Genomic DNA, 17,736 nt, shown 5'->3' with positions numbered 1-17,736 from the left:
TCCGAGCCCGGCCCTCAACCGACAGAAAAGTTCTCAAATCCAACCCGAGCCCGAGATTAATTAAAATATTTGTGTCCGAGCCCGCCGGAAGCCCGAGACCAGTGACCAACGCAAGACGGTGCACCCTAATCAGTAAATACACATTGGTGACAGCGCACCATTATCCACCATAATCCACCATAATCCACCATAATCCATTATAAAACATAGGCTACACATTAATGGCGGTGCACCATAACAAATGCACAAGCACTCTTATACCAGAATAAACACCCATTAAACTCAATACAGAGAGAAAAAAAAAGTTGACTAATAAAACAGTAGAAACATTCTCATTTTCCACGACTTTCAGTTCTCCAGAAGCTATTTTTCTTTTAATGTCCTCCATAGCGCTTCCAGCCAACTGAGCTCGGCTGCACTGATCGCACGTGTTTAATGTAAAGTTGTTCGAATGTTTGATATGCGTGCGTGCGCACCGAGCATGCACAGACCACAGATGCACACAGATGCATGCTGCACGGCATGAGGCACGAATAGCCTACCAACATTTTCATTTATGCAAATTCAATTATTTATGTTTATCACAAAAACTGACGTTTGCAATGAACTGAAACCTGTCCTCTGGCTGTTTAGAATTTTCACGATGTCTGCTTGCTTTTGAGCCCGACCCGAGTCCGACAAGACATTCTAATTTTTTGTCCGAGTCCGGCCCGGCCCGTCGGGTTCTGACCGGGACCGTCGGGCTTCGGTCGGGTTGCCATACTCTAATCTCCACACACTCACATAGAAGGATTTTATGTACAGATTTGTGCTGATTACAAAGTTGAATTATAAACAATACTTAAAACATTTAAATAGTTGATGCCACCTCCCCACCCCCCCATATCCTGGTGTCATGCAACTATGTTGGGACTAGAAAATGACTGGAACTAGAAATGATGAAATATCACTTTTCCCATGGCACAAATCTGAACTTTATGCAGAAAAGCATGAAGGTCCCTATTATAAGGCATGTGTCCCGAGTCGCTTTGTACATTAAAGGGGAACTCCGGTATTTTCAACATTAAGCCTCTTTTCTGAGTCGTCTGCAATGTTTTAGAACCCCCCCTCACCGCTTTTTTGATGTTTACTGCTGTCTCCGGTATTTGCCTAATTTTGATTCTTCTCAACCTGCTTCAGAACGGCAAGTCATGCGCATGTCCTAAAAGGTCCGTAAAAGCACCATAAACGTCCGTTTTCAAAATCATCAACTCACCGGAGTGGTTATTGGTGTGCACTGGTAATCCATATCAAATTTCGTAGCGAAAAGTTGCTTCTGTCGTGTTTTATTTGACATTTTGTAAATCCCATTGAGTTCTGTTGAAGACTGGATGTTCGTTGATATTACTCCTCCACCGAACCCGGAAAGAGGACATGTTTGTAGTTCTCTCGCACCAGAAATGCTGCTAGGTGTATTATCCTGGTTTGCATTTCCGGTGCGAGAGAACTACAAACATGTCCTCTTTCCGGGTTCGGTGGAGGAGTAATATCAACGAACACGACAGAAGCAACTTTTCGCTACGAAATTTGATATGGATTACCAGTGCACACCAGTAACCACTCCGGTGAGTTGATGATTTTGAAAACGGACGTTTATGGTGCTTTTACGGACCTTTGTAGACATGCGCATGACTTGCCGTTCTGAAGCAGGTTGAGAAGAATCAAAATTAGGCAAATACCGGAGACAGCAGTAAACATCAAAAAAGCGGTGAGGGGAGGTTCTAAAACATTGCAGACGACTCAGAAAAGAGGCTTAATGTTGAAAATACCGGAGTTCCCCTTTAATCCAGCAGACTATAAAAGTAATAAGTAATCAGTAAATATCAGCACTGTTGATTTGGTGATGTGGATGTTTTGGGCTGTTAAAAGAGAGATTGAAAATTAAAGTTGACATATAAGCTCAATACAGTATGTGAAATAAAACCCTTGTGAATACAAAGCCAACAAAATTCCATCATAGTATCAAAATGACATTATAGTATCAAAATGCCGTTATAGTATCGCCTGATCAACAAGCTGAGACACCTAGAAAAGTGATGTTTAACCGCTTCAATCCACCAGAGCTTTCTTTCAAAAACCAGCCGTCCAATCTCAAGTCATACTAGTTTCTAAATCAATGGTTATAAGAAGTGAGAGGGCAATGTGTCCTAAGCTGTTGTTTTCTGTTAGACAGTTTTCTTTTGACATAACAGGAATTGCAACCTATGAACAGAATAAACTAAAAGCCTGTAGATGTAACTGTTTAAGCATGCATTTTGTGCCATTTCGACCTAACCACACACATTAAGTCTAACCCTAGCCATCTGCAGGTGAGTGCAGGATAGAAAAGAAAGTGGTCGCGAGTGGGAGGAATGTAGAAAAGTGCAATGGAAAATGCTTTGCAGTGCAAGGCAATCAAAAAGTCAGACTATCAATTTGTCACATTAAAGTCTGAGAAAGTTGACTACATTATGTATAAACGAGTATGGAGACATATGAAGTTGACATGGTAGAGAATCAAAACTTAAGCTTAGTCTGTGTGAGGAATATTATTGTCAAACAGTAATGTTAAGATCTGTGGACTAATAGTTCTTTCAGGTTCTTTTCTTACACATGAAATTTGTCCTCCGCTTTTAACCCATCCAGGTTGGCACCTGTTGACTCACATGCACAGGGTCACACACTCAGATGCCATACAATGGAGCGGTGGTCAGCCATTCACAGCATGCGGGTACAGTGTTTATTTATTTTTTTGAGTGGCGAGAGTGGGAATCGAACCGCCAACCTTTTGATTATTCCACTCTAACCACTGAACCATGGCCGCCACAACAGGTACAGTGATACAAGACAGAATCCTCTAGTACGAGCTTTAGATGTAAAATATAACTCTGCAATGTTCAGAAAACTTTATAATTGGGGGAAAACAACCAACAAACATTGCTTATCCAAAATTGATCCAGAATCCAAATTTGAACTGATTCAAACTCCTGAATGTATAAAGAGAAGTTTGCAAAGCTGACTCTGTTTGGACTTCTATCCTCACAGAGCACAGCAGTTTTATTCTATAAGCCTTCAGGCATCTCTGGGTTTTCTGTTTGACTTTTCTGATGCAAACTGACATGTAATTTTTTAGTGAAGACATAGGTGCTATGCTGAATGGAAACAAACATTATCTTGGACAGTGATGTACAACCTTGAGCTGTAAACTGCCAAATATTTGTAAAATAAATCTGCGTGGCTCTATGACACAGACATGTTTTCTTTTTGCTTACTTTTCACCTCTATAATAATTTATTTTTTCATACTGAACAATAAAAAAACTCTAGAGAAATTTATAGCAGCATGTCCCCATAAATAAACTGTCAAGCAAACACAAATTGTGGAACTATTGAGGTTGTGACTAGATAGCGATTTGCTAAAAAAGCAAAAGCTCTCCAACTTTGAACTCATACCTGTCCAAAGTCACACGTTTGTCCTTCTGATGAACTCTGAATGGCAGATTACCATAATGATGCTCCAAAAATGCAGAAACACAATAACTTACCACCTTCGTGACCTGTGGGCTGTTCAGTTTGGCCAGATCAATCAGGTTCAGGTCACTGTATAACAGGTTTTCCAGGCAACCATGAAAGTTCCTGTTGGACAGAATGGGTTTCTGCAGTCCATGGCTCTGGACAGCTGCCAAACTCAGCTGCACAAGATATCAACACACATAATGCAGTAAGACCACTGAAAAAAACTATATCAACCACTATCTGACAGATTTAAAGGTGATGTAAAAAGTTTGGATTTTCATCTTTGACAGAACTTGCAGCTCAACACATGGAGAGATACTCATTTTTCGAGAGCTACATTCTCAAAGTTCTGCCTCAGTCAGCCTGCAGAGCAACCTCAAGTTTGCTTGTAAGTACATGAGCTGATGTGGCACAGAGACTAACCACACACTGCTTCATCATTTTAACTTAAGAGCTAATATGCTTTGAGTCGGATGTCTTGGTTATTGAACTACTGTCTCAATCAGATTTACACTCACTGGCCACTTTATTGGGTAGACCTTGCTCGTAAAAGGCTGGACCCCCTTTTGCCTTCAGATTTTGACCATATTGACCAAAATCTCCAAAAAGGTGCTCTATTGGATTGAGATCTGGTAACTGTGGAGGTCATTGGAGTAAAGTGAACTCATTATCATGTTCAAGAAACCAGTTTGAGATGATACAAGATTTGTGACATGATGCATTATCCTGCTGGAAGTAGCCATCAGAAGATGGGTACACTGTGGTCATAAAGGGATGGATACATACAAGGGCTTTCAAAAAACACACACATACACACATATATCCGTTAACGCTTTACATGTGACATATTTATAGAACATGGTAATCTTTCCTAACTAATCTTAACAAATTAACCTGTTAGCGGAACTTGCAGAAATTTAATTCCTGCTACGTTTTCGCCACTAATTCGACGCAGCTGCAATCGGACTCGTCAGACCAGGCAATATTTTTCCAATCTTCTATTGTCCAGTTTTGGTGAGCCTGTGCGAATTGTAGTCTCAGTTTCCTGTTGTTAGTGACAGGAGTGACACCCGGTGTGGTCTTCTATGCTGTAGCCCATCTTCTTCAATGTTCCACGTGTTGTGCGTTCAGAGATGGTATTCTGTATTCCTTGGTTGGAACGACTCCTTATTTAAGTTACTGTTGCCTTCCTATCATCTGGAACCAGTCTGCCCATTCTCCTCTGACCTCTCACATCAAGGCCTTTTCGTCCACACAACTGCCGCTCACTGGATATTTTCTCTTTTTCGGACCATTCTCTGTAAAAGATGGTTGTGCGTGAAAATCCCAGTAGATCAGCAGTTTCTCAAATACTCAGAGCAGCCCGTCTGGCACCAACAACCAACACATTCAAAGTCACTTAAATCCCCTTTCTACCCCATTCTGTTGCTCGTTTTGAACTTCAGCAGGTTGTCTTCACCACCTCTACATGCCTAAATGCACTGAGTTGCAGCCATGCGATGGCTGATTAGCCATTTGTGTTAACAAGCAATTGAAGAAGTGTACCTAATAAAGTGGCCAGTAAGTGTATATTATTGAACAAGTGCTGCAAGAGTAGTGGTAGGCTGTCTTTATATCTTTGTAGACTATATACTATTTTACAACTTGTATGCCATTTTACATCTTGTACATACCTTCTGGTATTTGTTTATTCATTTGTTTATTATTTTTTATGTATATTCCTTCATCACAGAGCTTTGAAATGTGCAATTTTCTCACTTATGGGATAATAAAGATTATTATATTTTATTTATACATTTGCTTTCAGTGTTTCAGCTGGTTACTTATGTAGTCCACTGCAACTAAAAATCAAGTTGTGTATATCATACATATCACAAATGAAATCGACAGTCAATGTGATGGCTGACCATTTTGTCTTAGAACTGTGGCCCACCAGTAATAATCTACAATACACTGATTCAGACCATCAAGACCAATAAACAAACCAACCCCATCACCATGCAAGGAGAGACTTAAAGCTTGCAGTCTGGAGCAATATGTAACAATAAAATCCCATTAGCTATACAATAATGGCTGCTTGAAACTACACTTAAAGCTGCCGTCGGCAGGTTTTCAAAATTCCGAGTCTAAAGTCGGAAAATTCGAACTGATACAACTTTCAGGTCCCTCCCCCAACCTCTACCAAGCTCCAAACCGCCCCCCAAACCCCTCCCCCTCTGTGGACGAGGTTGTGCACGTGAGTTCACACCAGTGTACGCGCACACAAGCTGGGGGCAGACTCACGCTCAGCATGGAAGATGCTAACGTGATTGGTTAAAAACAGCCGGGAGCGCTCGATTTTTGCAAGCACGATTACAGGCTTTAGAGGGAGCTACAGAATTCGGGATTTTTCCTAAACAGCCTATTTAATATTCTACTTCCAGAATCCCTTGACAGTTCAAGCTAATATTTTCCAATGTTTTATTATTTTTTATTTTAAGAATAGACATGGTGAAAACTCACTGACATCAGAGAATAAACAAAATATCCAGCTAAAAAACAATCCTGAAAACATCTCTATTTTTGTATCTTGTGTATGGCTCAAGTCACCAGTTTTGTTGAGTTTTCTTCCTCAGGATTTAGACACAAGCCTGCATATGCATATGTTATGCTAGCCTGGGCGAAAGCCGACTGTTGACTCCGTCAAACAGTCTGGAAAAAACCCAAGAGGAATCCGTTCCCATGGAGGGTGGGACCTTACTCAGCAACTTAAATTCATTGGAGTTCCCTTAACCAATCAGTAATGTTTAGAAATGACGTAGGTTATGCGCCGAAGGAGAGCTACGACATCCTTGCCATTAACAAAATTGACGAGGCATTCCTCTTGCTCTTGTTTTAATTGTGTAATGCTCTCCAGAGTTGAGACAACTTCATGGATAGCTTCTAGCGTCTCTTCTTCTGTCGCCATGTTTATTTCCGCTGGGGTTGAACTACAATTACATGGACTACAATGGACTCCGCGGGTGAGTTCTGCGTCACCCCTCTCAACTGTTTGCTGATTGGCGAAACACTGAGCGAACCGAGGTAGGGGGGTTGGGCCAGACTATGTGCGGAGCCAAAATCTTTGGGCGGAAGTACGTAGGATGGCGTCGCCAGGCTGATGTTATGAACATACATATTAAAATCTTGCGTCACCTTTACCTGGCAGTTAGATTAAAACATTAGACTACCATTGGATAACTTCGACTTGTGTTGGCTTAGTTTTAGGCAATAGATTGAGTAGTCCACTGTTTGAAATGTCCTCGTTTGTCTTCTCACCGTGTGAATGTGCCAGTGGCTGAGTTCAGGTGGTAACTGAACTTGCTGTGTATTTTTATCCACAGTGAGGTTGAGGTGAGTGCTGAGCCGCTCCAGCTTTACAGGGTGCCAGTGCTGGTCATCAAGCAGACTACCAAGAGACACAAGAAGCTGACCACCAGAGGATGAACTCACACCTGCAGCACATTGGGAATGAAGAAAAGAGGAAGATTACTGGCATGATGCACATTTGAAAGAGGTATAATGTCTCCACTGATCACAGAGATCTTTTTATGAGCACCGCCTGCTGAAAATCCTTGATCTATTTGAAACACATTTCAGAGTGAGCATTCCGTGTTTGCCTCCATCAAAAATCTTTAATAAGAACAGACTTAAAGACTTAAAGGGTCTCTGCAGCTATACCTCTAATGGCAAGAAAACTTAAGGGAAGGTTTGTGTTTGTGTTCTGCTGATAGAGGATAAACTAGAGATACGGCAAGTAATTAATTATAAAGTATATACTCTTCAGATAAACACACATAAAGATTAATTCAAGAGAAATAGTTGACACATTTGCAGCTGGAGCCAAACGGCAATTAGTTTAGGTTTAAGTGTGGCACACATTTTTCCCCAAAAATAGAGGAAGTGAGATGGAATGGAATAACCTAACTGCTATTCGGCTCAGTCATCAGTGGTGGTGATAATTTGCATTCCAAAAATGTTAAATTATACCTTTGAATATTGTTATTGCCACTGACATTTGGCAAAATATGTGGTTACAGTTTAAGTAAGTAAAATTAAAGGGGGAGAAATCTACAAAGGAAGTCTCACGACAAACACTAATAGAAACTCTAAATTTCCATTTCTGAAACGCTCTGTTCCTTCCTTGCTCTCACTGAGTCTTATATTCATCCTCTCATTTGCTTCCTGCTTATGAAGAAGTTGTGAGGGGGAAGCATGTTAAGTTCAAGAGCTTTCAAACCTGCCTTGCTTTCATTGTCCAATTCCACACAAGACAGCTACATGAGACTACAAAAACCCACTTGATCTATCCACACTCAATGGAATTATATTAAAGTGTTGTACCCTTAAACAAGGGAAATAGCGATGGGAGAACAAATAAATTAAACAGTCTCTCTCTCCTTCACTCGTCTTTACTGAGTCTTCATCAACCATAAGCACAGCAAACACAAAATACATATCTGGCACAATCACACCCCTTTTCAGGGCCACAGCAACCATGTCTAGCATTTACGTTTTTAACATTTTCTAAATGATCTTTTTAACATAACCTACTATATTGCCCTGAAGATATGATACATGTTTTTTTTTTACTTTTATTCATCTGGCTCTTGACACAAATTTAACTCGGACAAATAAAAGAGTAAGCACATTCCTTATGTTAACACTTAACATAACTCGCTAGCGTAGCCACGAGGTACCTAGCCGCTTAGCTTGAACCTGTTTCCATGAGCTATACATGACTTCTAACTCAATAAAACGATTCTCCTATTGTATCAACCTACAATCACACAGAGTAAACTCTTATGAACATGCTCTTAACAAATTTACATTGCTTTTTACTTATAAATACCTTGAACAAGGGAAATAGCGATGGGAGAACGAATAAATGAAACAGTCGCTCTCTCCTTCACTCGTCTTTACTGAGTGAGGAAGAGGTGCGTGCTCCCCCTACTGGATCCCCGAGGCATTACCAATAGTGAATATTTAACCCACACAGATTTCAAAACGCAATCATGTTCAAAAAGATGTTGGGACAAGGGCAATAAAAGACTTTAAAATAAACGGTACAAAGAAAAATACCTCCATACACAAGGAACATAGTCGGAATATCAGTATTAGATGCTCAAAAATTATTCTGTCATGGATATTACAGTATGGATTCAGAAAGACTTCCAAAAAAAGAAAATTTAAACTGTAAACTGTGCCATCCACACAAGTAGGTTAAAGATATCATGCTAAGAAGAAGTCATTTGAGAACATGATCTAGACACCCATCCATCTTCTCTAGCCCAAGCTCTCCTAAAATAGAGGCAAAGAGTGGAAAACTGCTCTGTTAGGTGAACCAAAATGTAAAATTCCTTTTTGGAAATTACAGTAGCTGTGTTTTCTGGACTAAAGAGAAGATTAATCATCCAGCTTGTTATTAGCACTTAGTTTAAAGGTCTGTATCTAGGGGGAGCATTAGTTCCTATAGAACTTGCACATCTGATGATGGCACATAGTAAAAGTTTCAGACCTCGGGTACACTTCTAATGCTGTATTTCAAAGACTGGGTCCAAGATTTGTTCATGTGCAAATGCTTTACTGAGCGTTTGGGTGGGTGTATTCAAAATAATAATAAAAATAATAAGTTTCTGGTTTTGTAGATATTTCATAAGAATGGAAATGGCAAAACTGAAGAGTACACACATTATATTTTGGGGACCTATAGTAAATATGCAGATAATTCAACTTTTTTTTTACAAGAAGGTTCAACAGGGGACTTTAAGAAGGGGGAATGAAAAGACATGCCAGAGTTTAATATCTGTATTAAAGTTGTGATAGTTTTGGTAGATGCAAAATTTTAGATATCATCATAGATAGATGTAAAGAACTAAAAACAACACAACTTATCTTAGACCACTTGGGATTGACAACACAAACAAAATGCAATGATTTTCAAATCCAAACCTTATAGGAGCTCAGGGATATTTCTGAAAAATGAACACAGCTGGTCTCTGCAACCATACTAGTTAAACACTCTCCTATTGAAAAGAAAAAATAAACCAAAAACAAGATCCAGAAACATTGCAGCCTCCGCTAGGTCTGATAACACGGACTGAGTTGAAGGGTGAAACTGTCCTGTAGTGTTGCCAGGCAACATTTCAAATTCTTTAGGGCCTATCACTTGGCCTTAGCCCTCCATTTTACAGGATAGGTTTTGATGCCCCTTTACTTTTAGGAATCAAGAAGTGGGGGTTAACACACACTTAAGTTGGGTCTATGAGGGTCATTTGGATGGCCAGATGGCCGTGACTCCTTGATATCCAAAAGAAAGCGGGAAGCTTATCTCTGGAAAATGGAGGGGTAGGGCTAAATGGTATGACAAAAGACAGAAATTGGGATTGAAAGCTGATACAGACAGGTTTGAGCCTTCCTATATCCAATAGATTCTATGAGGCACAAGGAAGACAGAGGGTGTAAATTATCTCCAAATTGTGTACAATTCTAAATTGAAACAGAATGAAATAGAGTCACAGCATTTTCTTTAAAAGTGATTCCTTGTCCTCAGAGGACGTTTCAACCAAATTAGTTGTAATCAGTTTTTGTCTAAAAGGGAAGGGCATTTGTGTTTACATTTAGATTAATTATGTAAAGGAAAACTTTTTTTCCTTTTTAGCATTATGTTTAGTGTCAATTCAATAAAATGAATTAAAATAATTGAGCCAAATAACTCATCTGACTGTCGTTAAGTGTGGGTGAAATTTGTCAGTTTACATATTACTTAGACCTTAGGTTTACTACGATGGCCATGTGATGTACGTTCACAACATTTGTGGTTTGAGACAGGCCGGGGACAGACATTTACTACATGTTATCGTTCACTTTTTCCTCCCTTTATCTTCAAACATTGCTGTACATTTCACTTTATAGTCTTTCTGTCCCTTCTGCACATTATTTTAGGATACATATTGTATTGTTGCAGCACATGCATAGTCAGCAGAAAGCAACCTATTACACAGCAGTGCTGTGCAGTAAGACTATCTTTGCAATTTCAGGTTCCTCTTAACAACCTGTAGGCTGTTTACAAGGAAAAGTCCAAACGGCTCCCTGTAAATCACTGAAGACAAAGTGGAACATTTTGCAACAGTAATCACCACAGTTCATTGTCTTCTATTTTATTTGCCAACTGACGAATAAATCAAATGCCAGGGGGAAGATGTAGTTAAAGCTTTTGTTGTACTTTGAGATAAGCAAAAACCTGATTGTGGTGGTTTTGTTACTTTAAAGTCTTAAATTTTCTGCATTTTATTTCTTCCAAGCATTGCCAGCAACCACACAGCAGGTCTTCAATACTGAGAATGGAAGGCAAAAAACTAATTTACTTAACATGCAGCTTGCCCTCCACGCTCTTCTGATGCCATCCTAATTTAGTCAGCAATACTTAACAGCATTCGTCCAGAAGATAGTGGACCAAGACACAGAAGCCCTAACTGCATTCACTGCTGTGTATTACAGCTTCCTGATGACAGTTCCCAATTTAACTAAATTATGAAGCAGCAGGCTACATCATAACAATCTGACATTTTGATAAATCTAAAGCATTGGGGATATTAGGTGGTTTTGGAAAGAGGGCATAAATCTTAATGAGACAGTCCATTTATTTAAACAGCTGGGGCAGCTACAGGCAGACCGAGAGGCTTTAACTTTCTCATTGTGGTTTTTTTCTTCACGTGCCTTGACTGCTCGCTTGTGTGTCAGTTTCTCTGTGTCTTTTCACTGAGCCATTAATTTAAGCTAACATGTGTTACCAAGAAAAAAAACTCTCGGGCTGAGTTTTTCATGTTTGTGTTTTTTAGAAGAAGAATGAATCTCATTGTAAGCCATAATAATCCTGTAGCTTTTTTTTCTTCTTCAGTCGGCTTGTTTTTCTCATGATGTACACATATCTCTGTTAAAAGAGGAGCGGGACTTACAAGATCAGGTTGCCCAATGCGAGAGATAAATAAGAGCCTCAGAGAATATTTCACACTCTCCAGTGAAGATAGTACATCTAAGCCAGCGGGTATTATCTTTGCTCTCTGTTACTTCCCTTCCCTTCTCTTCTTGTCTAGTCGCGACTGACAGTGCCGTTGACTGTGGAGGAGCATGTTGTAGCTCAAGGTGGATACTCTGAGCTATTGATCTAAATTACACCGTCTGCAGACTGCAAACTCTGGAGAGAGTCAGAGGGAGGAAGGGAGTTTTGTGTAGTGAGAAAGAGAAGAGAACACAATTGAAAAAAAGCTAATAATCACCTCTGAAAAAAAATCCAGTAGGGTAGAATTGGGGCGGCATATGAGAAAGACTGTGACAAAAAAACAATGATGACAAAGAGAAAAAAATATATAGTTATATCTGCCTTTATATCTATCTATATTGCTCAATCACATCTCTTTTGTGTCACAACAAAACCTTTTATTTTAATTTTCTTTCAAGCCTTTTTTTTTTACTTACAGTCTCACTGGAAAACATGACAGATGTCAATCAAACAGCCGAAGTCAGATGAATAGACAGCATAGTGCCATCAGGGAAATATTGCTCTTCCACCACAGGAGGGAATTGGACAAAATTAGGGTTTGTATAAGACTGTATAAAGAGTAATGCCAGAGGGAAATTAAGGCAACTGTAAAACTTTAGTCTTTTATCTAGTCTGTTAATAACTGTTAAATTAAAATTAAATTAAATTAAATTACTGTTAATAATTTTAGTTACAATCAAACACACAACTGCAAATTCAAAAATCTTGCATATATTACATATTTGCAACCCTGTCTAAAGCCACAGCTTAAGGTACTACCCTCCAGTGGAACTCCAGACTGCGTTTCTCAATGGGAGGTTTGTACAGAGACCTTTGGCTGCCCCTGGGGGATGAATCTGGTGCAAACATGCCCACCTCGACTCCCCCACACAAACTAGCACAGCTCTGTTGAGAACCTTTACACGTACAGCATAGAGGGCTTTCTTTGAGGCAGTGGAAACATCTTTTAAGCAAGGCAAGGCAAGTTTATTTGTATAGCACAATTCAACAACAAGGTGATTCAAAGTGATTTACAGATAAATTAAAACAGTAGAAATAAAAAGCATGATTTAAATTTTAAACAAAAAAGAAAGAAATAAGAACAATAGATAAAATCAGTAGTTAAAATGTGATTAAGTTTTGAAACTCAAGCTTCAGATTTGGAGCTTTATTCAAATGCAGCTGAAAATAGGTGTGTCTTCAACCTGGACTTAAACACACTGAGTGTTTCAGCTGATCTGAGGCTTTCTGGGAGTTTGTTCCAGACATGTGGAGCATAGAAGCTGAATGCAGCTTCTCCATGTCTGGTTCTGACTCTGGGAACTGATAAAAGACCGCTCTGATGTTTGAAAAAAAAACCGAAAAGCTCCATTTCCCTCCTCTGTTTCCATTGGAGCTCTCATGCACAGTTTTGGAAATTCAGGCCACAGGTTATGGTTCTGAAGATTGTGCAGTTAAAGCTCTCCTAAAGAGATTACAGAGTGCAGCCACCACTTCCTTCAACAACCTCATCAGGAGACACAACGTCTTAATTTCATGATCAAGTTTTCCGTTGATGTCCCCATTCTAAACCCTGCTGGCTTTGTCAGCGCAGATGTTTCAAGAGTTCTTTGCACACTGGCAGAGTTGAGCAACCTGAACTGAATAAGTGGTTAACAGAACAGAGGCTCCTCTGTATCGTTCCCATACAGTCAAGTGCATTATCTTTTAGACGAAAACAATTTACCAAGCTGCAACAACAAACTGATAAAAGGTGCTGTGTTACCTATATTAATGAAAAATAATTCTTTAGGAAGCAGGTGTTTATCATATTCAAGACTGTTTACTCTGCACCACAACACAGAGTGTTTCAGTCCACATCTGTAGCTTATAGTAGAGGAAAGGCTGAGCAGTTTGATATTGATGAGCTGTAATGTGACTTTGGAGGGCAAGACAAGTGTAGATTATGGACAGAAGTTGAGAGAAGAATAAACTACATCTGAATGAAACATTTTCAGAATTTCACAAAAAGCTTTTTTTCCGAGAAAGGGGACTTTATGTAGTCAAATACTGAAAAATATTGTATTATTCTATGGACATGCATTCTGTTCTGTCACAGTTAAATAATGACAAAGTATATTTCACATGTTGTTCATCAGATACTGTATTTCACTAATTTCAAGACCTGATAGAGACAAGGTGATTTTTTAGATAGTTTTCAAATAGCCTGTGTAGAATTTTGAACTGAAATATGGTACTTTTTTTAAAATTACTCCATAGAGTACTCTAAAAGTACAAAAAGTTAACAGTTTCATGCCAAAATGATTGCATATGAACTGTTCTTTCTTTTTACAGCAGCAGTAAAAACTATGCACATATTAGTAAAAAACTATATGAATATAATACTTGATATTTTCACACAGTGAAAGTTGGGCCCAAAGTTTGGAAAACAAGGAACCCCAGGTCTCAAAACTAATAACTGTTTTAATCTATTACCAGGTCCCGCAGTGGAATATCATACTGTGGCATCAATTCTGACTATGTGACGGATCACATCATTGTCAAACTTTAATCTAACCTGCTCTGTCTTTTCATTTTTTTCTTGTCTTTGCAAAGTGCAGGCACTCAAGAGTCTTGACCCAGTATGGCGTATATTGCTATTCTATTTTTCAAGGCCACCCCGCCACCTTCACATCTCTGCCAATGCTCCTATTAATCTACAAATAAAGATTTCTATTGAGAGTTTTTAATAAGAGAAAATACAGCTGCAACATGCTTGAAATTCAAAGTTTTGACAATTTTGTGGTCTGACTTTGTCATATCACGGCAAAATGCATTCTTAACCTCTCAGTCAAGTCTTAATGATTAAAAAACTATTTAAAATGTACAAAATTAGAGTAATAATAGCAATGAACAGTATTCTTTGCTTTGAGACAGTGGGTCAGTGCTCACTGTAGGTACTTATTGACAGCTTTCTCACCAACCCAAAGGAACTGCAATGGCGCCTGATTTTCACTATGGTTGCAACCAGTTCCAGGTGAGATGTCAATATCTTAGAATAAAAATGCATGTCTGGTCAATTTTTGATGGAAGCTACTTCAGGTTGTACAGAACAGATGAAGTAAGATATGAGAATGTTAGAGAGGATGTGTTCAATTTTTTACAAAGAAGTTCCTGAACATAGCACATATTACATCACTACATCACCAGTAGTAGCAAGTCCACAATCAACAGGTCAGAGGATTTTAACAATGAATGACAGGAGCTGGTTAGTTGGAAAACATAAGTGATGAAACTACAGACCAGTATTTGTCTAAACAGTGAAACTTTGCCAGGGACCCATTGGGTGCAAATAATGAGTATGAATGAGAGGGGAAAAAACAAACAAAAAAGAAAACAATTAGGTCACTTATTGCACTGGCACCTCTCCTGATGCAGACATATGTACTTGTTGATTACTCAAGAGAAACATTGTGGTTACATACAGCCTATTTTTCTTTGCTGGGATGTAGAGAGTGATGTAAAATAGCTACACCTTATGTGTAATTGCATTACACATACGTTTGACAGCTTCTAAATTCCATGATTTGCTCATATTTGGAACCACTATCAATGTTTACCTTGATTTCTGAATAGGCCAAAGTTAGATTTAGGAAGAATTTTAGTTCTGTTATATTACCAAATAATCCTAGACCAATCATTAAGCTTCATTTAAAAAATATAACCATATTGAAGAAAAATGTTCTGTGTAAGAGTTGTTTTGATTACATGGCAATCTTCAGCCCACACTGAAATGATGGAATGGCTGCAAAAGCAATGTCTACTCCAACATCCAGATGGCATGGCTTATGAGAGGTTTGCTGTATGGTGCAACAGCTCAGCTTTAAACTCATTTACACACACACATTTCCTCTAATAGCCTCCACAGCCTTTTCAGGAAAAGGATGAAGGATTTGCATCATGTTATACTGTAGCAGCCCTCTGTGATCTGTAACGTTTATGCTTATGTAGGTAGTATCCATTATAGATTAAAAAAAGAATCTGAATGAGGACATTAAGCAGAGAGAGAAATGGCGTGTGAGACAGACCTTGACTAGATTGAGAGAAACCAAGGAAACAGTCTCTGTAAAAGAATTTAATCTAAAGAAAACTAAACAAAGTAAACATGTTTCTCCAACAAATAACTCTTTCTCTCTCAAGTTAATCTGCAACATTACTTTAACCTGTAACTTAGTGCATTCAGTGGTAAAATCTACAACGTCCCCAAATCCCTCAAAAATCTGATTAGTTTTCTCTGAGACACTGCCTGAGATATGATTAAACCCAAACACTGCACCGAGTTAACTGGCAAAATAGGAAGAAGCATAACTCCCCTAAGTTTTCTCAAAATTGGATCAGTGATATCTTACAAAATCACATTTGACAAACAGCACACCAGCAGATGGATGACAACCAACTTGAAACTCGCTCCATTTAATTTAAGGCACAAAATGTGCTAGATATTAAATTTCATGGAGACAAGATTGAGGAAACTCTGGAGCCTGAGAGAGTGCATAATTATGCTGTACAGTTTGAGCATTTAGCTGACATTTACTCAGAGCTATGAACAATGCATGGACAGGCAGGCAGTGTTTGCCAAAAGAACTTCTAAACTAATTAAATTCAAATGTACAAAGTTTCAGAAAGCTTACATCACAGGTCTTTGATCGCTGCAATGAGGAAGTTGACAGTTGCTTTTTGCCTATACAACGAAATGTAACCATGTGATTAGTGTATATCCTGGTTCACCACCTGACCCAGAGACTACTCATTATGCTTCTTATCATTCACAACGATGAAAAGGACAATCTGCTTAAGCTAGATTCATTACCCATCCATTTGTTGCCGCCCTTTAATCTGATTTAGGGTTCCGAAAGGATCTGGAACCTATCCCAGCTGTTATAGGGCAAGATTTGGGGTTCAGCTCTAACAGCTCACCAGTCCAGGGCTAACACAGAGAAAAATATCCATGCATGCTCTCTTTTCCAGTGAGCAAAAGATGTGATTTCAACATTGCATCTGTGCGTAATCCCCATATATCTCTCACCCTAAATTTAGACCACTTTTAGCCATGGCAGTGTGAAAAAAATGATTTGAGATCTGGATATGATGTTATTGGTATTGGTAAGTTGATGTGGTATTGTCTACAGAATAAATGTGAACATTTAATCAATTTCTTCAGTAAAACCTGGACTTAAAAAAATGTCACTTTTACTCCAAATTTAGCCCAATTTTAGTCTGGACAACATCTATGGACCTTTTAGTAGTCTTTTCAACCAAAAATACCTATTTGGTATGCATATTTGTGGACGTTGGAACTAAGCTTCACAGAAACAACATAGACATTTGGGGAAAAACAAGGAACTTTTTACTGTGGGGAAATGCATCCAAACCCTAAGCCACTCCACACTAATTTCCTTTGAATAAAAAAGCTGGACTAAAGTTTGGTTTGGTTTGATTAAAAATGTATTACCATTTATAAATTACAATTGTTGGTCACTATGCCACAGTTTAGTTTAATCATTTACTTTTTCAAATAAATACATTTTGTACTGTTATTTTTTTAACCATAATTCCACGTTTATCTTATTGCCACAAACAAAACTAAAGTGTCCATGAGGATTTTTAGTTCTGCTAACAAGATGGCCAAGGTGGCAGCCTTTACACTGAATATGGCTGAATATGATTGTATTGATCTGGTTCAAACTGGCTTGTAACATTACTGGAGTTGAAATGGCATGCCTCCTTACTTTGTCACGTGCCTTAGGATAACTTCTTTTGTGGATTATTGCTAAATGTATTGAAATTGATTGAACATAATAGTATTCCCTTTTTCTAATTTGTTGGTGTGAAGGACAAGAACCATCACAATGAAGTACTAACTCCAGGTGATAGTAATTGTGTCTCAGTTGTGATGAGCTCTACTTCAAATTTCAAGAAGAATCTGCACCCATGAGCACCTTGTGGAATAGTCTGCCTCTTCCCAATAGAGCTGATCAGACACTTTCATGTTTTAAGTCCTTACTTAAGACCCACTTTTTTACACTGGCTTTTAAACACTGGACATTTATTATAACTTTGACTTTTTATTCAGTTTTTTATTATGTTGTTTGCATTTATTGTTTT

The 17,736-nt window shown here is 38.6% G+C and overlaps 1 protein-coding gene across 1 annotated transcript in view; it reads right to left on the bottom strand.

Moving 5' to 3' along the window:
- LOC142400736 (contactin-associated protein-like 4) overlaps positions 1-17,736 on the bottom strand; it is a 100,716-nt gene that overhangs the window by 40,375 nt on the left and 42,605 nt on the right. The window contains exons 6-7 of the mRNA XM_075485911.1: positions 6,831-7,006; positions 3,563-3,709 (exon numbers count right to left, since the gene is read on the bottom strand). Coding sequence (XP_075342026.1) covers positions 3,563-3,709; positions 6,831-7,006 — 323 coding nt within the window. The remainder of the gene's footprint in view (positions 1-3,562; positions 3,710-6,830; positions 7,007-17,736) is intronic.

Source organism: Odontesthes bonariensis, chromosome 15 (assembly GCF_027942865.1).
Source record: "Odontesthes bonariensis isolate fOdoBon6 chromosome 15, fOdoBon6.hap1, whole genome shotgun sequence".
Lineage (NCBI taxonomy): Eukaryota > Metazoa > Chordata > Actinopteri > Atheriniformes > Atherinopsidae > Odontesthes > Odontesthes bonariensis.
Note: the sequence above shows the minus strand (reverse complement) of the source record. Positions and strands in the feature narration are given on the sequence as shown.